This window comes from Trachinotus anak, unplaced genomic scaffold (genome assembly GCF_046630095.1).
Source record: "Trachinotus anak isolate AG129_WGS33_773 ecotype Australia unplaced genomic scaffold, CSIRO_AGI_Tana_v1 ptg000021l, whole genome shotgun sequence".
NCBI lineage: Eukaryota > Metazoa > Chordata > Actinopteri > Carangiformes > Carangidae > Trachinotus > Trachinotus anak.
Window position 1 is genome coordinate 1969198 of NW_027273872.1, and position 24045 is coordinate 1993242.

The window sequence follows — 24045 nt, forward strand, 5'->3', positions numbered from 1 at the left end:
TGACAGTCAGCTGTGAACGATGCCCGTACGGCAAGAAGTGATGAAACACAGCCCGAGGGCAACACAGGGGAATACACTGGCTACTGCTGTCCCCTGGTGACTGACAGACTAAACTACTGAATCCACTACTGAGACCACATGAGGCAAAACACACCTGTTACAGCACAATGCCTGCAGTGCTTATCATGAGCATCACAGTGGACGAATGCTGCCCCATGGGATCAGTGAACCTACAAGTCCAGCTGAAAAGACAATAAACCCATCAGTCGTAGAAAACAGCAGCATTATCCTGGCCTGGGATTTCTGCGTAATCCTTCCATCTGAATCTCACTTAACAAGCAAACATAAAGGAATAATGGAAGATAATCTCAGCATAAATAATCTCAAAATGAGTTTGTTTAACGTTTAGGAATTTACTCAGGTAGCTCGGATTAAATTGAATTACCCCTGCCCCCTTGGGACCATCGCTACCCTCCCCTCTGTGCTAACCTGCTGCACAGAGAACATGAGATCTGACCACCACTGAAGTCTTATGACACATACTGAAGGTAGGATGTGTCTGTGCTATAATGAGCCCACAGGGGACGAGCAGAGGACAAACACTAACTTATGGTATCTGGATTTTTCCTACCATGGGAGGCAGTTTGAAGATCACAGAGGTGAAGACAAAAGCAGTGTTTTATAGACTGAAGTCAATCCAGGAGGGGGTGGGGATATCTGTCAGTGTGTTGCAGGTGAACGTGGACCAGGGAACTTGATGTGATTCAATAGCTGAGGCAGTAAAAGGTTGCAGATGTGATACAGTGCCAGAGCTGGACTTGAAACTTGATTTAACCTTGACTCTGAGACTTGACTTGGCAAAATCCTGGAACAACCAAAGACAAATAAGGCAGCCACAGGCCGTACGTGGCCACACAGCATGAAATTTTAATTATTATACCTCCTCAGTGAAAGGACAAAGTTCTCAAGGACTTTTAGAATTTGACAAGACGTTCACATTTACACCTGGTACTAACATGTGATCTTTCTGGTTTCATTATCAGGACAACGGCATCTAGTCTGCAGGGCTTTGCTTTTACACCTTGTACTAAGCATTGTTGTTATCTCGCAGAGGAACTGGTGGACTACTGCTACTCCATGTGCATTTTGTCAGTTTTGTCTAAGCTGGCATGGAGAAGTGGTCATGCTTTATGGATTGCATTGAGTTCACAACGCGAGGTATAACCTGGCGTCACATGTGCTTTTCCTTCTCCAGTTACGATACAAAAACAGATTGCATGTTAATACCAGGTTTAAATGGCATCGTCTTGAGAGCTGCTAAAAAAGTTTTAAAAACAGCTTTGTCTGGTCCACGTGTGGGACTGACAGGAATTAACCAAATCTAGATATGATTTCCATAAAATCCCTTTATTTCATTTTAATTCATTCATTAGTCATTAAAAGCTTCAGTCTTTACTTCTGCCCACCTGCGATGCAGAGTGCGGCGTACAGTAGCTGTGGTACTGCGTGGACCATAGGCTGAGAAATGGAAGCAAGTGAGCATACTGGACACAAAGACCTCGTATGCACGCCATGACAATGAGCACAGACTGCCTCCCCAGCATGAGATCATTACAACAAGTCCCCAGTGACCACCGGTAGCGATGAAAATTCACTTGCTACAGTCCTTTGTTTCTCTCTCTCTCCCTTGTCTCATTCATCCATCTGTTCATAATAGTTTCTTCTTCATCAATCTATCATCTTGCTCTTCTGTCAGTTGAGATTGTGTATCTGTCTCTTGTCTCTCAGCATCACAGGGGATGTGTATCATGTCCCTTTGGCATTGCACCACACAACACTCACTTGGCTGCAGACCCCCGGGACAGTAAAGCTACAAAGACTCCCACTGAACCTTGGCAAGTGCAGGGCACAGGCTCCATCCAAATTGTTAAATAATCAATGTGTTCCCATGGTAACCAGTGCTTGTACGCCATTGGCCAGCTATCCCGCTTAGTCACCTCCCCCCTGCTTCACCTCTCAGGGCTCTCACTGCAGTTGATGCAGCTCTGTGCTTGCACATGCCTGGCCATGGGCTGGATGTGGCCGACTGCTTTCAGTGCTGCCCGTCCATATCACACACTCACTCACACTCACACTCACACACACACACACACACACACACACACACACACACACACACACACACACACACACACACACACACACACACACTCCTTAAATCCATATGTCATGAAATCAAAAGAAGCTGTGTTCAAAACTGACACTGGCTGCATCGGCTCGGCCGTTTTGATCTGACCATACTGTGTTTATCAAGCAGATACACTGAACATCATCGTGGTTAAATGAAGAGGGTTCACATTTTTCTGTCCAGAGTCAGATGAGAACATTTTTACCAATTTTCTATCTGTACAGTAAACATGAAGCTGCCGCCAGCAGCTGGTTAACTTAGCTGAACATAATAACTGGAAGCAGGGGGAACACAACAAGCCTGGCTCTGTTTGATGGTAACAAAACACACCTACCAGCACCTCTGAAGCTCACTAATTAACATAGTATATTGCGTTTGTTTAATCCATACCAAAGCCAATGTGCAGAAACAACAATTCTGTGCTTTTTCTGCTTGTTACCTTCGGACAGATCCAGCCTGCCTCCAGTCTTCAGGCTCAGTCAGCTTTTTTTCTTTTCTTTAAATGTTAACATAGAGGTCTATATATGGTTCACTGCCACTTTTATAGTTTATATGTATGTAAACAAATGTGCTGCAAACAACAGAAACACTGACCATCATAAGGAAGCATCATTTAAAATAATGTTGGTATATCCTGCATGATGTGTACATCTGCATCCCTGCTGTTCACAATAAAGTCACAACTAAAGTTAAACTTGCTGTTCTTCTTCACCAGTTTTTAAACCCTCATCTTCCTCGCAGGTAGAGCGGACGGGGGGGGGGGGACAGTGACGGCATGCTGACAGGGCAATAACCCCTTCCTCCTTAGCAAACATTTCCACATCAGTTCCTCTCGCGCCAAGGGTCACCAACATGGCAGCTCAGTCTCCGGTGGTGACATCGCAGTGAAATATGACAGTCAGCCCCGCTCAGATGATGCACCCAGTCAGTCAAATGACACAGCCAATGCTGAAGGAAGCTCTTCCTAAAGTCAGAGCTAATAGCAGGTGGGAGAACAAGGTGTGCTACGATGTACTTATGTTATCTCAAAATGTAATGTTCCCTCATTTTCTGATGCCTCTAGCGATACTGCGTTTATGTTTTTCTGCAGAATGTGGGATGAGAGACGCAGTCAGTGGTGCTGCTCTGATCCTCTGGCTCTCATTGGCCTCTCATAGGCCACGCTGCAGTCCAATCAATACCTACTCAATTACTATGCACCCAACATCTCATTCACGCTGTGGCCCCTGTGCCGGAGGGAAGAGGGAAGGAGAGAAGCAAGGTGAGAGGAGAGGTGACATATGGATGGAGCTGAGAAGGAAGAACACATGACAGCTAGAGCTGTTCTACTCGGCGACGCCATTGAAACTCAATGTTGCATTCTCTGTCTGGGACAAAGGCGGAATAACGAGATGTAATAAAGAAAATCCCGTAGCGGTAAAGGTCAACTGCTCCAACACCAGCTGAATTCAGGCATTCATCTCAATGAGGGAGCCACAAGGAAATTAATTAATTTGGCCATAAAACGGCCCCATTAAAGCTCAAAGTTTTCTGATATGATGGTTGTGATTGAGCATTGTGACTATGTTACCCCCCTCACCCCTCCCTTTCCCAAACCCACACCACAGACGAACATTCATGAAACCATAATTAATAGCCCGTCACAGCTGTCAGCAGCGCTCCCTCCTCATCTTTATGTAATATTACAAAAGCATGCTCTGGCTTACCTCTCTGTCATGCTGAGCAGCTCCAAACGAGAGCTGGCTAGTTTGACCTTCACAAGTGCAGCCACAGAGGGAAAAGTACTTAGTGTAACGAATATTCATCACAGTGCTGCTGGAGGAGGCCTTCTACAAGTCTGCTGACAGCTGATCAGGTTTAAACATGACTGTGCTCGTCTCGGAGCCTTTTCGTGTCTATACAGTGAGTGTGTGCACAAGTACGTTTTGACAGTCGTGGCTTCCTGGTACATTTGAATAGAACAGAGTCATTGTTAATGTGATTAGTTCCACCTGTGCTTTTCTTGCTGTGACAAGTCAGAAACGTCTGCTGTGAAAACAGCTTATGCTGGAGATGGTGATGATAATTCAGTGTTATCATGTTTTGACTTTCATCTATGATCTGATCTTATGCTAACACTCTGCAAACTTCTGCAATTCAAATCAAAGTGTCCAAGCATTTTTTAATGAAAACCTAAGGTTTGAGTCTTTTTGTTTTATATGCATGAAGAGTTTGGTCTCATGTAACACATCATCGTAAAACACAGTTATTTTTTGTGCATATGCCATTTAGTGATATACAGCTTATTGATAGCAGAAAATGTCCTTATTAATACTGTAATAATGATTCAGCTATTTTGATCACCTCAATACTGAAACACTATGGTCATGGTGCACTGTTTTTTTTAATGATTATCATTGGGAAAAAGATCAGATATATATTATTATTTGCATAGTTATTTAACGAGTTAAACATATTTCCTTACTCATGTGGTGTAACTTCAAATACCACAATTTTTTTCAGATTGAAATGTAAAATATTTTGACCTAAACCAAATCAGAGGCCACTAATTTCAAGAAAATAATGTTCAGTTTAAGAAAACCATTTGTATCACAATAGAAAATAGTATCCTGTATTATTTTTAAACAATCAATTAATATTTCATATTTTTTATAAATAACATCTTTAAAAATATCCAGAATTTCCAGAACCTGAAGTGATGTTTGTCTGACCATCAGTGAAAAACTCCTGTTCAATTTACAATTATATAAACCAAAGAAAAGCAGTAAATGTGTAATCGCGAAGCTGAAACCTGAGAATGCATGGTGTTTTAACTTGATCAATGACTTTGATTGATTGACTCAATCTAAATGATCGGTTTAGCACTCTGCTTTGCTCAGTGTTTTTCCTCTGATCTCATCCTGCCCCCCCCCCCACAGTCACCTGGTGCCCTAAAGTTCATTGACACCGTCAATAATCCTGTTTTATTTTCATATCCAGACACATTGTTCTGCCAGTTACTGTATTTTTAATCGGTCACTGGTCTCATGACCACACGGCCGACACCAGGAGGCTCAATCACAAAGTAACAGCTACAGTGAAAGTTACCACATGTGCTATGGCGAAGCTCCATAATGAAGCCTGTCAAGTGTGAGTGTCATCAGTATGCTTCACATACTCCCGCCCCCACTACTTCCTCTACATCAGAGGTCACTGCAGCATGTTACCTCACAGCTCTTGACTAGTTGCTATCCCTTGTTGCTAAGCTGAGAGAGCTGCTAAGCTCGTTCCTCTCTGGTGTTTTGGATCCTGCGCCGAGTACCGGTGACAGTGCACAACCACACACACACACACACAACTGAGTGCTGCCATTTTGATGCTTTCACCACTGTCACGTTGCCTCCTCAGTCAATAAGGACGAATTATTCATCTGTGCTGGTGTCATTATGGAGAAAGTGACGCCTTTAGATTTACCTCGTCTACATTTTGTGGTTTGTTTGTGTTTGAGTGTGTTCACAGTTTTCTGTGTGATGCGGTGAAGATGCTGACAGTGTGGCTGAGGCGTCTCATTCCGACATGATAAGGTGAGACAGCCACAAACAGGTAAAAACATCCAGCAATTAAACTATATGTTTTCAGAACATTTATATATTTCATGAGACCACTAGCATCAATTGTTTAGATAGAAAGCAGCAACTACAGGAAGCAGGAAGTGTCAGAGTGCTGGAGTGGATGAGTAAGTTAGAAATGAAAGATGCACTATATACAATTTCCAGAAGCTACTGTCAAAATTTCAAATCTCTTTACATCTTAATCCTGAGTTTCTATAAAATATCTTATTTCCAGCCTGTAAACATAAAGCAAACCTTACAGTATTAACACAATAGTTGAATGTGACATCATGGGAAATCAGCTTATTTGCTGCAGAGAGTTAGATGAGAGGATTGATAACCACAGCCAGTAGACAGTCAGCTTAGCTTAGTTTTGCATGCTGACCAGAGACAGAGGAGAGAGCTAACATGGCTCTGAATAATTAAAATATCATATCTTGTTTGTTTAATTTATATAAAAACCAAAGTTTGCCATTAAACCAGAGGTTATCTGTGGTTCTTGGCTGAGAGCAGTTGCCAGGCAAAAAAATCATCTGTATTTACCAGACAGACGTGAGAGTGGTCGTCTCATCTAACTCTAATTAGTGGATTTCCCAAAGTGTCAAACTATTTCTTTACAGTGATGTAAAGCTGCCTCCTCCTGTCTGAACTCTCTCCTTACATCCCAAACATACCAACTCTCTGAAAACTCTCTCACCGCAGCTTTAAGACATCCACATAAAAATTAACAATCTGAAACTATTTACCAGCAGAAAACACACCTGACAGTCCACAGTGCTCTGTTCTTTTTCAATGAGAGCTCTCTGCTCTCATTCACTTCTTTCATTTCCCTCATTCCTTTCCTGAGCACACAACAACACATCTGCTGAGCTGCAATCAGAAGCTTCCAATTTTAGACTTTTTCTTCTCTTTTAATTGGGAACATTGGACCGAGATTCTGCTTCATGGACCCATGGCTGTTGCAAACACTCTCCCCCAGGCCCATGATGATCCTTAAACCTGTTTGGACTGACTGGAGGAAAAAAAAATAATTTCCTTCACCTGCCGTTTACACCACAGGATTTTACTCACACGTTCATTCATTTTATTTTTCATTAAATGTGACTGTAATGTTTTGGAGCAGAGTAAATGGAAACTACAGCTCTTCAGCTGGTGCTGGTCCACAAATCAAAATGATGAGACAGTGATAAAGCTACAGAGATCAAACTCAGAGCACTTAGAGATCCACTGTAAAAATAATATAGTGAGAATAACAAGGCTAACTTTGACCCAAAGCCCAATGAAAACCATTCGTCCCCACCTCCCGGGGGACGCAGCACAGATCCTCCCGTCATGGTTGAGGTTTCATGCTGTTCTATAAGCTCCACTCAGGAACGCCCACACATTCACATATCTCCATTCACTACCCTTGCCAGGGTTTTGGCTCACAATAAGTGTAGGTGTTGAAAGTGATGAAGAATTACAGTAAGTAGGACAAAGGACGAGGCAACAAAAAACAAGAACTGTGCCTCTAATTTCCCAGTGATAGTTATGAATACATGAGCACATTTATCCATATGCTGATGTATTTAGCGCCAAACAGCAGAGGGAAAAACAGGGCATTGTTTTAAACGTTTGTAGCACTTCGGTGATTGCCAAATCAATCTGCCTCCTGTCGAGGGTCCAGATTTGCCCTTCTTCTCTGCCCACCTCGGGTTGTGTTCAGGCGCACTGTCCCCTCAAGAACGCGTGTCGGCTGAGATCAGAGCAGCCATCTTACCGGACTGAAACGCTGATCTGAAAACACACAAACCTTTAAGCCTGTAACACATTTAACAGCGGCTGCTTTGATGAAACTCTGTTCACCAGCTGGCTGTCAGAACACAACAAACCTGCTCTGTGGAACAGAATATATGGACTGTAGCCATCTCAATACAAAACAAGTGCAGTAAGATAGACAGACGCAGAATTAATGGGTGCTGAGAATTAAAATCCTCCCTGAAACTGAAATGGAGCATAAACAAATACTTTTAGACATTTTGGGAAATAGGTTTATTTGCTTTCTAGCTAAAAGTTAAAGGAGAAGATTGATTTCAGTCTCACGTTTGGAAACAGCTTTGTGTTTCCACCTGCTTCCTGTTTGTTGTGCTAATTTGAGCTAAGCTAAGCTAACTGTCATCTGGCTGCAACTTCATATTTAGTATCAAGACATGAAAGTGTTATCGATCCGATCAGAAAAATTGTGGTTGTAACTTCTCATATTTGAGGATTTGCTGCTTTTCTCTGTTTTTAAATCACAGAAAAATCGAATCTCTTTGGGCTTTGGAAATTTGAAAATGAAGACGGACATCTTTCCCAATTTTTCTGTCAAAACAATTAATATATTAAAAAATAATCAGTGGTGGCAAAACATCAAACTGTTCTTCACTCACAACGAGTCTTTACTCGAGTTATTGCAGGTGTTTGACAATAGAATCAACAAACCTGAAATATTTTTGTTTTAAACAAACAACATCATGAGATTAAAATAGTTCCACTGAGGATTTGTCTGCACTTAGCCGAAGGGATCCACGGGATAAAAGAGAACATATGTACCAGATTCAGCATTTCATCACATAATCAGAGTCGGTGTTTGTGCACAAATTAAATCACTGCAATAAGAAAAAAAAACACCTCTACTGAAAGACACACTTCAATTTTAGTCTTTACAAGCTTCAAAAAGACCAAACCTCTGATTTCCATTTGAACCTGGTTACATTAACAATATTGCAGTGTTAATAAAAGGCCTCATTGTTTCAGCAAATCGCTGCTGCAAAAACACACATTTCCTTGAATTCTAGGTGGACTGACTGATGTTGCATCATTCCTCTCATTCAGACCCCCCCTCCCCCCTCCTTCCTCTTCCTCGTTCCTGCCTGCTGAGATATTCTAGTGAGCATATGCACAGCTTGGATTTGGCTGATTACATAATTGGAAATTTTAATGGTGAATATTAATCCACAATGGCCCATATTGGGTTTTATAAGCAGGCTGATCAGGATCTGCAGGCTCTCAGTAAGCAGCAGCAGCAGCAGCAACAGCAGCAGCAACAGCAGTCGTCTACGGACAATGAAGCTCTGCGCTGGAGGAGCTCTTTATATTACACAAGTGGCGTGGCTGACACAGCAGAGCACCACTACAATGTTCACCACATACTACAGCACATTTTTGCATTGCTTTTTTAGTTGGTGTTCCTTCGATGTCATTTTAGATCCGTTTCCCCCACGTTTAGATATATAATTCTTTCCTTGATTTGTGCTTGTGTGTCAGTGCGACAGTCAAAAAAGCTCTTGGAAACCCACAAGGCTTCGGCCGCCTGCGTATCAGCGTTGCAGTCTGAGGGTAATTAGCTAGCTGAGCGGCACAGCTACTGTGCAGCTCTGACTGAGCCTGCACCATGGCAACACACAGGGCTGGAGTCTGAGCACAGGCTCCTCTCTGCTGTCCCTTCCTCCACTCTCCTTTCCTCTGTTCCCATCCTTCTTCCTTACTGGCTTCTACCCCTTTCATCCCTTTCTTTATGCCACACCTCTCATTTCTTCACCTCTTTCTCCCCCTTCCCATCTCTCTCTCTGTGCCCTTCTCCTCTCTTAATCCCCCTCCTTTGCACCCCCTCCTCTCTTGCATCATCACAGCACAAACTGACACAACTGAAAAGACACTCACTGGTTCACGCTGGGGGAGGGCTCAGCGTCGCTGCTTTCCTCGACATTCTGAACACAGGACGGAGCATTTTTCAACATATTGCGATCAGTACGACACCCATCAGAGGGCAGCATGTATACAACCCTGTCTCCTGCTGAATTTCCTCCTGCAAATTACATTTATATACAACTAATGTGAATTATCTACACCTTTTTCTTTAGTCAAGATAACGATAGAACGTGTGAATTGAATGTATCTGCAGTCTGTTCACTGCTGATGCAAAATGTCCACACATTTCTTTACTGTTGCCACTAGCAGACAGTTTTTCTTTTACCTCTGAACAAAGTCTGACTACATGTCCCCTGCTGATTCCTGTCGTTATGCTAAGATAAGCTAACCATCTGCTGCAGATATGAATGGTGTGCTCATGGCAAGACAGCAAATATGCTTATTTCACTTAAATGTCAACTGGAAGCACTTGGTGAAGTCAGAATGACTGATTCTTATCTCCAAACTGAACCCATGTATTTTAGCAGCTTTAACCTAACACCAAGGAGGATGCAGGATGTGAACCCTGGTTTCTGGGTCCTGTAGTTTTCCTCCCAACATCCTCCCTATGACAGCTTGTGCAGTATCACACTTCCTGGACTGAGAAAAAAATACAATTCACAGAAATCCAAAAAGCAACTTATTTTTCTTCCAAAAAGCATTTGGCAAAGAAAATTATTAGTCTTTTATATTTTTGCATAGCTGCTGTATCAGTGATATTTTCTAAACCATACTCTCATCCTTGATATCAGCTTCTAAAATGTAGCTCTGTTACACCTGGAAGAGAACAGCATGAGGAAAAAAGGCTAAACTCTTTACGAGTCCTCTACACTATTTCATAATAATGTGCTCTGATTCATTTCCAGCTGCTATGTAAAGCACATTAAAACACAACCATCTCCTTTGTTCTTTCCTCCCATTTTTCAGCTCTAAGGCAACTTCTTTCTGTGTGTGTTGAACGGCAGCAGCTGACCTTTTAAACCGCTGCCGCTGATAACAGAAAATACTCCTATATTGTGTCTATAAAGTCATGGCAGCCTACAGCATATGTGTCATGGTTGAACTTGGCAGTTCGTCTTGCAAGTAAAAGTTTCCCAGCAGTGGGAGAGAAGAGAGAAAGGAGAGCAGTGTGTAAATAAATGTATGTTTATGGAGTACACACTGTGGCAAATGCAAACATCCTATTTTAGATTATTGATTTGATTATTGAACATCTAAAGACACCACAATCTACACCTACTGGGATGAATCCTGTGGTGACAATAAAAGAATGAAATACAGTAAAATATTACAATCAGTTCTGCAAATGACAGGGTATTGTATTCTTATGAAAGACTATATGATAGCTTGTGTCACACTATATTTAACGGTTGTGTGATAAGGTGCAAATTTTCTGCAGATTGTCTAATTATGGCTGATTTAAGACGTTCTAATCAGCTAGATATTTCCCTTTTTTTTCCCTCAGAATTGTGATATAATATTCATCTTTAAGTTATTTACTTCATACATTCAATAAAAAAATCTCAGAGCAGAGATGTTATTTCAAATGTTATTTAAATTTCCATTTATATATTTACCACAAAATGTGTTAAACATCCTGCTCCCATGTGTTGTACAAATATTATATTTTAATGATGGTTTTGACAATTACTTTATAGCATTAGCTTTCATATACAGTAGTAATGTACAACACTAATGGGTTGGATCAGAAAAATTTGTGACTGCAAACCTGGATAATCTCAACAGCCAGTTTAAAGGCTGATACATCAAAACATTGCTGTTCAGGAGTGTGGACATGGCTGCTCTCTCCCCATGTGCTACAAGAAAGCATAAAACGTTAATCCAGCATCTAATCTGGACAGTCTCCATTTAACCCTCATCACCTTGAGCACCTTATTTGAATCTGACCTCAATGGTCAATTTGATAAAAGCTGACTAGCAAGGAAACGAGGTCTGAATTCCTGAATGAGCAAATCAGAAATATACTGTCTATACATTCATAACAAGCACCAACTGCTGTGTCTGAGTGTTGAAACCAGTGTGTAGGTGAAGATAATCGCTGCTACAAGCTCCAAGAAAACAGGAAACTCAGCTTGTATAACAGCGATGAGGAAAAAAAAACTCAGCTGTGATGCTTTTCAAACCACTGGCAGCAAACCATCAACCCCAACTCCACTAACGCCACACACCATTCAACACTGCTCTATAGGTTATGCTACATGAAACCATTTAAAGTTTTAATCCACACAAAACAATGCAGGTGAGTAGTGAGGAAGTGAGGAAGCAGGTGAGGCACAAGGAGGAATTTGGATTTGACTTGAAGTGGGAAAGGTTGTGTTACATTTTGAAGAAATATTAACACAAATGCACAGACACACAGAGGGAAACAAAAAGTAATAAATCCATAAAAGCAATTTCAAGGCAGAGATGTAGCATCACCAGTGTAATAAGATGTATGATATTAAACTGGGATTGCTTGTATTGTTTACATCCGTGACAAAGTGAGGGCACGCTCTCTCTTTATGTCTCTCTGAGATCGAAATGTGTGTTTCTGCTTTTTCAAACTCAGTGGGTAGATGGAATTGATTTTTACTAATAGAAAATAATGACTGATAATAAACAGAGGGACATGTTTAAAGATCATCTGTGGGTCTGTGTATGCGCTGCAGACATACTGTATGCCTGGATAATGTCCTCTTATCCTGTCAGCTCAGTGGGGGGGAAACAGGAAGTCCATGTGAGCCAAACATATGCTGTCACAATAAACTGTAAGTCTACACTGGTCACAAAACAAGATTTTTTGTTAAAAAATGTATTAAAATAATTTATATTGACCATAAATCAAGGGTCAGGGTTAAATCTGATTCGAGTGCTACTAGACCTACATAGAAATAATAAACATATGGTCTCAAATGAATGCAAGAACAATTTATGAGTCATTAAAGGATTTAAAGTAGGTTTCTTATTCTTATGTCTTATTATTAAAAACTTTGATTAGAAAATCTGGGTAACAAAAAAAAAAAAATCGCGAAACAACAAAGCAGAATCCCAAAAATGTCAAATATGCTCTGGTAAATAAAATGTTATTGTTTGATTAGAACACTGACAGATTTACTTTAATATCTGTCAAATGAGTTGTTAATGGTTGTTTGGTTAATAATTAGATCTGACTTTAGCATGTGGTCAAAATCTCGTTAACTGAAATTATGTTTAAGTCAAATTATTAGTGATAAATAACCAGTTACCAGACATCCCACTGCTGTATCATAACACAAATCTCATCAAATTCACTCATCTTTGAACAATGATAACAAGGCACAGGTGTGTGTTCCTGTAAAGACATGCATGTGCATCATGTTAAACCACACTGATCATACTGAGGCTCAGGTCTGGAGCTGTTTACTGCTGCTGCATCCTCTCTGAATACAGCTCTACCCCCGAAAATGAAGCCTTTGATTCCTACTATGTATGAAAAAAGAAAGAGCGGAGGAGGAGAAGGGCAGTGGAAGACAGGAGGGGGATGATAGAAATGAAGAACACTGAAAAATAACACACACACACACACACATACACACACACACACACGCACACAAAATTGAGAGGCCAGACCAAATGGCTGAAGGGCTGCTTGGATAATGCATTAGACAGAGATGGCACTCAGAGCAGCTACACATGGTAAGAAATGCACTGCTTCGCCAAATGTCCTACACACACACACACACACACACACAAATACATGCGCTCCCAGAAAATGGAAGACAGAACAACAAATATTCAGTTTACTGTATGATGATTTAAGCGAAATAATAAGTTATAATATGTAACAAAATTCCTGTGTAGTCACCAATGAATGAATGGATGAGAAACAAATTATTTTTTTTCTAATAAAGCAATGAAGAGAGAGTTCATCTTTTAAGACGTGTATCTGAGTAGATTTAGCATAATACTGTTTTAGACTGTGAGCAGAGCGCATTTTCTCATGTGGGTTAACTGTTGCTGTTACGAAGCTGCTGGAAATTTGCTTTGTGAGAGCAACGAGAACATTTGTGAGTGACCGACCTTAAAGCTCACAACCAGGACTGACTATCCACCCTCAATCCTTTTTTTTTGTGCTGATGAAAATGTATCTGTAGCACTGAGTATCAATTTCAAGTGTCCCTGTAAGTCATGACAGTGTGACAGTGAGTCAGCAAGCACAACACCAGGACCCTGAAACTAAAACAGCTAAATGGAATCCAGCTATCATTAATTTCATTATTTACACCTGTGGTTTTCCTACTGTGACATATCAAATTCATATAATTTCATCAGTTAGCTTGCAAACATCTTGTCTGACTGCGTTACCCCAAAATATGATGTAAATGGACTCTGAATATTTTGTTAATTCTCCAATAAAATCAAGTGTTCAAATAATAGTCAGGTCTTAATTTACAGCTGTCCAGCACAAAGTGGTAAAGGTTGTGTCCCTTCTCTAACTGTCATTCACTAATTAATTCCAGTCGAGTGACATTAAGTTACTATAAATGAAACTCAAAACTTCCTGCAGCTGTTTCAAATTAAAAGCCAACTTAAAAATGGTGACCTTCAGGCCACAAAAAAAGTGTTGGATTTCACTGAAAGTCGCTTAAAATCAATTCAAGAACTGCAAAATGGACATGACTGTAAATAATGAGCAAATGAAAACATTGTGTCTGTTAGAACAGGTGTGAGTATAATGTGACCACATTAGCTATGCTATGGAAATGTACACGATGCTAAATTTAAGACAGGATTATGATAAGATATACTAATAAAACAGGGAATACTTACAAATAAAGACTTTAAAAATATCAGATACTAGTCATCAATATAATATAACAGTCTGTTCTCAGGTAACTTGTGATTATCTAATATATAATCACTGATTTAAATGATTTGTAACATTACTCAGGGACTGTCTACTTTGGATTTTGTGTCCCTTGTTGTAAAGTGGTACCAAAATAACAGCTGATATGGTGGTTGAATAAAAGCAATAAAAGCACAAGCATTGTTGAAAGCACCCACACACCCCCACAAAAATGAAGAGGAGTCAGAAGACTTAGGAACTAGCTCTTCTCTGATATTGATTGGATATACACATATTCCACAGCAGCATGTGGGTGATGGAGCTGGTGTACCTTGCCGAGGATGCTGGCACATTCTTGCTCAAACGAGTCTAGCACAACAGAAGAAAAAGCTTTCATATGTGCACATACGACACATCACGCACTAATGTCTGATTCCTTTAATTAACAGCAACGTCGGCGCAGCATTTAACGCTGCCATCTCTTTCCATCAAAGGCCCCGTGTCCCTCGCTTCTCTCGCTCTAACAGAAAATCTGACGCTTCCATCGCTGAATCAGGAGTCCACTCTGCCCTGCGCAGCACAGTCACATTTCTAGGCCAGTCGCTACTGTGATCAGCAAAAACCCCTAAATAAAACAAAGCAGGCAAGCAAACAAACAAACAGCGTTCCCCTCCCTTTTCCTCTCTTCTCTCCTCTCCTCCCCTGGCTGGCAGCAAGAGCCGGAGAGAGGAACAGGCGAGCTGATACAGGGCTGAGCCCTGGCAGGGCCTCTGACAATGACCATATGGATCACAGGGGCATGGTAGCCTCAGCTTCCAGCAGGACACAGAACTCCACACACAGGATCTGCAGCTTCAGGCTACTGCACCTGTAACACTGTGCAAAAGCTTATATATGTATCAGCTGACTGTAGCCAAACTGCAGCAATGAGCAAACCACTTGATGAGAAGTAAATCTGCTTTGGCAGAGAACATGACACATTCCTGCGAATCCAGAATTTCACAGAGGACCTCCATGTTGAATCAGTAAGAGCAGATTCGGAGCACAATGCAAAGGTAAAGAACAACAGAGTTATTGAGTGGAGGCGTCTAAAGTAAGTGTGGGAGGTGGGATTCAACACAGCTCAGATCCTGGGTCACAGCTACAGATGAAGCTCCTCAGCTCTCATAATGGTGGCTCGCTTGTCAAAGTCTCCCCTGCACACTGACGTCAACGTCTGACCGCCCTTCTCTCGAGCACTCCGTCCCTTCCCCTTCTTGCATCATATAAAAAGCAAACTTTTGTCAAAGTGCACATAAATATTGCAGTGCACCTTGTCTCTCTTGTTTCGTCGTGCATTTCCCATGATTCAGTCTCCTCTCTTTACCCCAGAATTCTCATGGGGAAGGAACACTTTGTTTTTGGGTAAAGGTCTGTGTAAGGCATGGGTGTGTGTACTTATACTGTATGTGTGTGTGTGTGTGTGTGTGTGTAGGAGAGAGACAAGTAGGCGCAGAAGAGAAGATATGATGTAGGAGGTTTGCTACAAGACAACTAAAATTAAATTATGTGCTCTGAATTTGTATCAGTAAAATGCAGCGTTTGCATCTGAATCATAATTTCTGAGCAGTTTGCATTTTGAGAAACTCAAATGCAGTTAAAAAAATAAAATAAAAAATCAGTTTCTGCAAATGAAAAAATGTTAAAATTTAGATTTTTATGCAGGAAAACTGAATCTACACTACCAAAGCCACGAGTGCAAAGAGATAACACGATTTTCTTGGCCAAAAAAATTTCAATGGCAACTGAATTTGTCACTGAATTTGCAAATGGATATTAGTGTTGGCTGAAATTATGGGTTCCTGGTACAAAGAAACTGCATGAATCTGCTCTTTAGGGGAAATACAGATCACACAAGAACAAAAGCTGTGAACCTCGTTTATAATTAAATCTACTTTACTCTGACGACTGTAGCTGTGCTACCTTCTGACTGGAACGACTTGAGTTCATAAAACCACTGCAGAGCTGTGCCTGTTATTTCCATCGCTGCTCACTGTGGTAAAATATTTCAAATTGCTATGCACAGTTAGAAAAAACACTTACAAGTAAAGGCAAACATCGATCATAATGTCTCGCAGTGAGGTTTTGTGCAGAGTTATGTACGTTACCCTCAGAGTCTCCTAATGCCTAACTAAGAATTGCTTAACATTAAATCCTGAGAAAGTTGAAGTCATCAACGTTTCATACTTTTATCTCCTGTCAGTTCAGTATCCTTGGGTCTCAAGCGGCCAACGTTTGGCTGGACGTCAGCTACACATTTACATTTCACTGCTGGTTAAAGCAGACATGGTGTAAGTCTGCAGCTGAGGCAGACGTGATAAAGCAAAGCGAAATCATAGGAGATTTGGAGCACGTCTGTCACAATTCACATCACAGCTTAGCTGAATTGACAGATTTCAAACAGTAATTACCTTGTTTTAGCCTCCTGCTGAATTCTGAAAATGTTTGTTGGGTGGGAGAGAGGGAGGGACAGCATGGATGAGCAGGGTCCACAGGTGAAATGTTAATCTGATGCCAGAGTGATGCTGAAGCTAAGGAGTGATGTCAGAGGTACGTTGACATCAGACATGCTCTCACATCACTGATGGAGGTGGTGGGGTTGGGGCAAACAATAAAATAATAAGGCTTCTGTTAAGAGATGTATGATAGTCTTTCAGAGTTGCTAAAATTATTTTGATAAAACATGATGTTTAATTACAGAGGACTAAAAACGACTGAGCATGATTTTGAGTTTACTACTTGTCAGAAAGTCACCTTCTCCTCATCTCACTTCATTTAGTAAATGTGCAGCCAGTGCTAAGACTGCAACAGCACCACTCAAATACCATGTCATAAATAATCAAACCACTAAATACTGCAAAAGAAACAACAAAACAGTGAAGAAAACTCGAAGCCTGGAGTCTTGCATTACTGCACCACGTCGTAGACTCGCAGTGGGCCAGAACTGTCACATCGCACAGCAACAAGTACCACTGCTGCATTAAGTGTGCTGGGATGGGGGTGATGGTTAGGGCGCGGACCACATGAGCGGCCCGACCCTTTCCTGATGTCATTCCCTCCTCTCTCTGCCCCTTTCCTGTCACTCTCCACTGTCCTGTCAAATAACAAATGCCCAAAAAATATCTTTAAAAAAAGAGAAACGCCTGCTGGGGTGAAGAGGCGATCACCCAACAGAAGTTATCATGTGGACACTTGACACCAAATGGCAGCACACGCCACACAACTACCTGTGACGAGATCTCCCACCAAAACACTGCTGTCATGAACTTACTGAATTCGAGGAGAAGCCCATCTTTCCTGAGTACTCAGAGTCAGGGAAGATGGAGGAACGCTTTTACTGGGGGTCTGGCCACCCTCACATCTCTAATCCACCTCCTCTATCACACCCACTACATCTTTACTGGTTTTTTAAATTCCTAATTTTCCTTTGAAAGCAGCTCTCACTTGTAAAATTAAGCTTTATAGGTATTTATCCCGTCATTGAACTAAAATGTGTTTTCTACCAATGCTCTTCCTCTGCGTTCTTACTGAACTTGGTGTCATAAGTACAACCCAAGTTTGGGACCTGCTGTCTTTCTGACGTACCTATCACAAAAAAGCAAAACCAGCCAATCAGAGCTCTGGTTTGAAATGTTACATATTCTCATACTTGACGCTTAAGAACCAACTTTGCAGTAATTACGTGTCACGTTGGACTAAATGTATTGACAGGAACAACAATGAAAATGTCGTGCACTCTCCTGCAGATCACATACATCAAACTCACAGATAAATCTCTGCTGATCTGATGAGAATATTCCAGGTTTCAGGTGGAGCCTTTCAAGATCACAGTAGGGGATCCAGCTCAAGACACTTGGACATGAAGCACATGTAAATCCCATCCCATAATACTCTCTGGGATGCAGGAATGGCAAATCAAATGTGACTGAACAAAATCTCATCAGACAGATGTAGAAACCAATGACATTGATAAATCAGTGTAGGTGCACACACACACACACACACGCACACACACACACACACATTTCTGATCAAGGCCTGAAGGCTGTCAAGTCGTAATCACCTATGGGAGTGTTCAACATGGAACGCCCACCGTGCCTGCACATTCATTTAAAACACCACTGCCACTACAGAGGCCTGTAATAAACAATAGGTCTGGCACAGCATTTTGGACCAAATCTTCATGCTAATAAATAAAGTAAAATCCAATTAATATTTAAAGCTAATCATAGCGACAGAGCTGGAGAACACACAAAGACAGATTGGAGCCCGCGGGGGGAAGAGGGAGCTTTCTGACTGAAGCTCCCAGTAGACTGAGGCCTCTACTTTTCTCAGATTTAAATTCAAAAGCTCTTGTTTTAAAGAATGTTCTTATAATCCCAACTGGAATCATCCATAATTAACCTAGCAAGCTCTTGACAAAAGCAGCACAATCCTTTAGCAAATAGATGACAGAGGGAAAAAAAATTAATACGGCATCATTACGTCCTGGGGTGTCTAATGATTTCCTCACACGTACACGAAGTGTTCGTGGCTACTGCAGCCATTTAAAAATGTCAATGATCCAGCTATAAAAGGACAGCTCAGATAATTCTGAATGACTGTGCAAAGTTATTGCCTTGCATCGTCGCGCATCCAAAAACACCAGTTGTTGTGAAAGCTATAAGATAAAAGACGTGTGTGTTTGGGCGTGTGTGATTACTGCCCTGCTCTCCGGCTGTGTATAGGTAGTGGGGGGAGGGGAGGCATTCACATTTCCCACCCAAGGATGAGCAACGGTGACTGAGAAGGGAGCTGAGAGGGTGGGGGTGGCGGTGGGTGTGTGCATCTCCATCCATGCTGCGCTATGGCACGTTCCTATAGAAAGGGGAGCACACGCTGGCCATTCACATGCCTGTTTTAAGACACGGAGGGGCAGATGCTCGTCCACGGTGTCAGGGCCTCTCCTGCTTTCTCTCTCTGACAGCACCACCAACTGCCTCCTCTTACATAACCCCCTCCCCCTCTCCAGGCCCACTGCCTGCCTTTATTGGCTTATTTCTCTCTTTTTCAACCTTAGCATTTTCACCCCACTGACTGCTGCCCCCCTCGCCAATCATCCAAGGCTGATTCAATCTCAGCATCTTTTTATTCCATGTCAGGAACGCCAGGTTGGATATTTTCTCTGAAGAGTTTCTGTGTGCTGCACATTTGCATGATATAGGACTCCACAGAGCAGTTTTCCCATTAATGGTGCTGTTTCGACAACACAGGAGCCCAACATGAATCACGATGCAGGCAAAAAGCATATTTCATCAAGCAGGTACTAATACATGTGATTGTTAAGTTGAATGTTGAATAAACATGCTGCAAATGAGAAATAGAAACATTTGGTGCTAATACTGATGGAGAATAAAATCTCCATGTAAGCAATAAATGCTTACATAATCACATCTGCTGTGAGCTTTCAAACGTGTGAAACATGAAATAAGCCTGGTTGCTCTGGATGCAGCTGATAAGAAAAACGCTTGCAACAGATTTTAGCACAACGCGAACCAAGAGGAAGTGTCTGTCTCTTTTAGCCTCTTCAAAGCTAAAACCTCTTCTTGGCTGTAGTAATCTGCTCATATCAACCAGGTTGCGGCTCATATGTGGGCTCAGCTCAGGGGGATCTCTTCCACTCTGCCACTGAAATTTCAGCCTCCATTTTACCCCTGTGCTTCTTCTCACCTTCCTTCTTCCCACTGCCTCACATTTCTTACCCAAAATGCGATCAGACATAGACGAGGGGGGGTGGGGGGTGGGATACAAACAATGCAACGGCTTCACTTGCTGCAAATATGAGACTACATAGGCACATACTCATGCACTGCAAGAACCATTCCTTGAATCTCATGCTCACCAAGCCACCCTTCCCCCACCGAAGCTCACTCTCGTGCTCACATACATGCACCTTGCTTAATTAAAGACTGTGCTTCTGAGGCTGTTCTGACCTTATATCAACTGTAATTTACAAATACATGTAAATACTTGGAGATAATAGAAACAAAATGGAGCGCATGTGAAGAGGCGGCTTCATTCATTCACACTGTGCGGCATGTATGACAGGCAGCGTTTGGACACAGATTACTGCTGATTCTCTCTTTTTCTGACAGCACATCCATATTGTGATTCTTGAGCAAAATGGCTTGTTAAAGAACAGAGGCCATGAATATGAATGGAACTGGTGTCGATTTCATCATCTCTCCCTCTACTCTGAGCTTATGAGACACAATCCTACAATTAGTTGATCTATTTCTTACACCGTATTCCTCACAGTGTCAGCGTGTAACGTTGGAGTTACTGGCTCGAGAGAAAGCTCCAAATAATTCCAAACTGCATCTCAGTGCTGCTTCAATGAATGAAAATGCACCATTTTTTGGCCTATGGTAACTGCATCGGCGTACGCCTTTGACGACATGCACTAGGTGTGTTAAATCTATAAGCATTAGTCATCTGCATCAAATCCAAACATGAACATCATCTCCATGTGTGTGCAGTGAAACTGGATCAGTCCCGTTCTGTTCTCCCTACTCTGCTTCCAACTGAAGAACCACAGTCAACAAATGGGAGACGGAGGGCTTGAGATGAATACTAAATGTGAATCGTCTTCCATAACCCGACAGCCTCAGCTGATACACGATCGTCTCTGCTTTACTACAGCAACATCTGATCCCAGGTCCCCAGCCAAGCCCCACAGTCCTGAGCTATCTTACAGTGTGGAAGATGAGTTACCTGGTCATACCACTCCCGGTTGGTACAGGTGCACTCAGGCCACCATCCTGCTTGTCCACTGGAGTTGCTGCCGTTTACTTTGGGGCCTCCCTTGGACTGGCCCTTTGGATTGGGGCCTCCAGGGCCCCCACTAGACATGATCTTGCCCTTACTTCTCCCCAAAGTGCCCCCTCCTCCTCCCATGCTTCCACCTCCCCCTGAGGCTGGAGGAGGTAAGGTCTGGCCTCCCCCGTACCCTGGTGGGTATCCATAGGGCTCGGCCTGCCAGTCTCCTCCATATGACGGGGCGTCCATCCTACGCAGGGCAGCCATACGGGTCACCTCATAACATTCTGGGCACTTGCAGCAGTGGTGGTGTTTGTGCATGCTGGCTGTGCTGGCTGGGCTGACGCTGAGCTGAGCGGCGTGGCACTCTGTCTCTGCTGCCTCCTCAGATCTCACACAGCACGCTGCGATCGGCTCACAGAGCGCTAATGCCGACGGAAATAACACTAATCACAGGAATTTCTACAGATTTTTCCCTTTTTCGTCAAATCCTGTCACTCTCCGCTTTATTCCTCTCAGATGTAGAAAAAAAAAATCGAGGGGGACGGGAAGCAGCAACAGGAAAACAAAATACAAAATGGGCACGTAGTCTTTGTCCTCTTGACGTAGAAGATCAAAGGAAATATTCAAAATATTGTATACGACCACACAATCAGAGACCAGCCCCAATGATAGAAATTTCCTCTTGCTTCTCTTGGTTCACAGTGATACGCATATAAATTCATTAATATATATATATATTCTTTTGTTTATATATCATATATATTTACACACACAAATACATATAAAAATATTAATATAAACAGACAAGCACAAATACAGATATGTACAGGGATAATTGTATATATATATATAAATATCTATATGTGTGTGTACAAATATATATATAGAGATATATAAACAATATATATAAATAAATGATATCCGCAGATGAAAATCTTCCTCTGTTAATTCTTGGTATTCTCCCGCTCTGTCAAAATATCGCGTTTTTCCTCCTGCGTTGAAAATCGTTCTCTTTCTCTCTCTGTCTCTTTTCTCAGCCTGCAGAGAGGAGCTGAGCACTGGATCGCCTCTCAGCCAGCTTGCCCTAGATGTGGATTATTCAGAGGGATGCGAACAAGCAAGAGGGAGATGGAGACCGAGAGAGTGCGCGAGAGAGAGAGAGAGAGAGAGAGAGAGAGAAGCAGGAAGGGGGGGGGGATACGTAGCAGCATCCCTCTAGCACCTCAGCCCTGACAGCCACAGCCAATCAACTGGCAGCGCTGCCATCAGCAGCAGCAGCACCAACAGGACTGAGCGCTTCACTAGCTGCTCTTAAAGGGGCCACAACGCCTAAACCTCCCTGCTGCCTACCTTGGGTGAAAAGGTGCTGCCTCACATGTCAAACCACAATAAAAACATTACATTTGTCTAGTTACTCATTATTATAAAATGAAATGTTCAGGGTGTCATGGTCCACAATCTGTCAACGCCAAACCTCCACCCTGACCCACTAATTAGGAGCCTAATCCATGTTTTACATCAGACCAGTGCAGCCAAAATCCAACTTACAGTGAGCACCCCTGTCCCTCCGACTGGTCACTGGTCACCTCCACGGTCATCTCTAGTTCAGCTGCAGACTCAACAGCTTTCTTGTGCTAATGATTGGCAACCTCGGGCTCTGTGTCACAGCACACATCTGCAAATAATCTCACAATGGAAGCAGGTGCAGCAGATGAAAATCCTTTTTCTCCTGGGTATCACTAGACCTGCCTCTCAACAGAGGATGCCTTTGAATCACACTGCATTACTTTACATCGCTCTCTACCCCACTTCCTTTTTTTTTTTTCAGTACCGGTAAAGCAGCACTGCTGCTGAATTATTTTTTTCCTTAGTCCCGTCCATGTGCAGGATTGGGTCAAAAAAAAAAAAAAAAAAAGCACAGTGAGAGAAAACTGAACTGCTGAAGCCTGGTTTAAGAACCATAGGGGAAATATTTTATGTTCACAATGATGACATCAACACATGTGTACGAAACCAACAAGATTACACGCTTGGGCTTTGGAGTGGGTGGAGGAAGAGATTGAGAGTGAGAATATGTGAGGGGAAAAAATGACGGAAGGAGAGACTATATGGCTTTCATGTATCTGTGGCAGTTATATTTTCAGTAATGCGATGGGACTGCCTGTGAACCATTTTGCACGCTTATGAATTTGTAGGTTGATCACAGCTCGATATAAAACATCCTGACACTGAGGGTGAAGGTTTATGTTTTCACACAATTGAGAGGGAATGTTATAGTGTCGCCATTAAGGCCCTGCATATATGCATTATTAATGAAATGTGACGGGGAACAGAGCTGGGTGTGTCTGCATGGGGGAGAGAGTATATTTGTTCATAGTGGGCATGTTACAGTGCTCACACATGAAAGCTAGTGCCTGTTTAGTGTTTTGATTAACATATTAGACATAGTGCATTTAAATTATGTGTATATTCAGTTTAACCTTGCTGAGAAATTGAGCAGGATTTTAGGGGACACTGCTCTGTGTTGCAGGCCTACCAGGAGGTGCACACAGCAGGCTCAGCCACACTTAATTACATGCAACAGTAGCTCACTTCATTATAATCATATTCTTTCCCTCTAACCTACAGAGATTTGCCAAGCAGAGAGTGAAAAGAGGATAAACTTGGGCATTTTCAAACAGAGACTAGAAACCACTGAATGCCTCAAGTTACATTGTAGGATGCAGCCACGAACCCAGCTGAAGCCAATCAGAGCGGTGAGGCGGGGCTTGGAGGCAGCGGCTTGAAAGGACGATGTAAGCATATCGATCACAGCACACATGACTGAGCACATGTTGCAACCATCCTTCCCTAGCCTTACTCTGTCTCTCTTAAAAACTGTCCACAGCGCA

The 24045-nt window shown here is 42.2% G+C and overlaps 1 protein-coding gene across 4 annotated transcripts in view; it reads right to left on the minus strand.

The window, feature by feature from the left end:
• Positions 1-24045, minus strand: part of dlg3 (discs, large homolog 3 (Drosophila)) — a 75166-nt gene that overhangs the window by 33540 nt on the left and 17581 nt on the right. Inside the window, exon 1 of one of the 4 annotated variants that reach the window (XM_071457630.1) lies at positions 21107-21891. The exons of 2 other annotated variants lie outside the window; for them this stretch is intronic. In XM_071457630.1, coding sequence (XP_071313731.1) covers positions 21107-21472 — 366 coding nt within the window. In that variant the 5' untranslated portion in view covers positions 21473-21891. Of the gene's footprint in view, positions 1-21106; positions 21892-24045 lie in introns of those variants that run through there. One more of the 4 variants, XM_071457628.1, reaches the window with a different exon arrangement.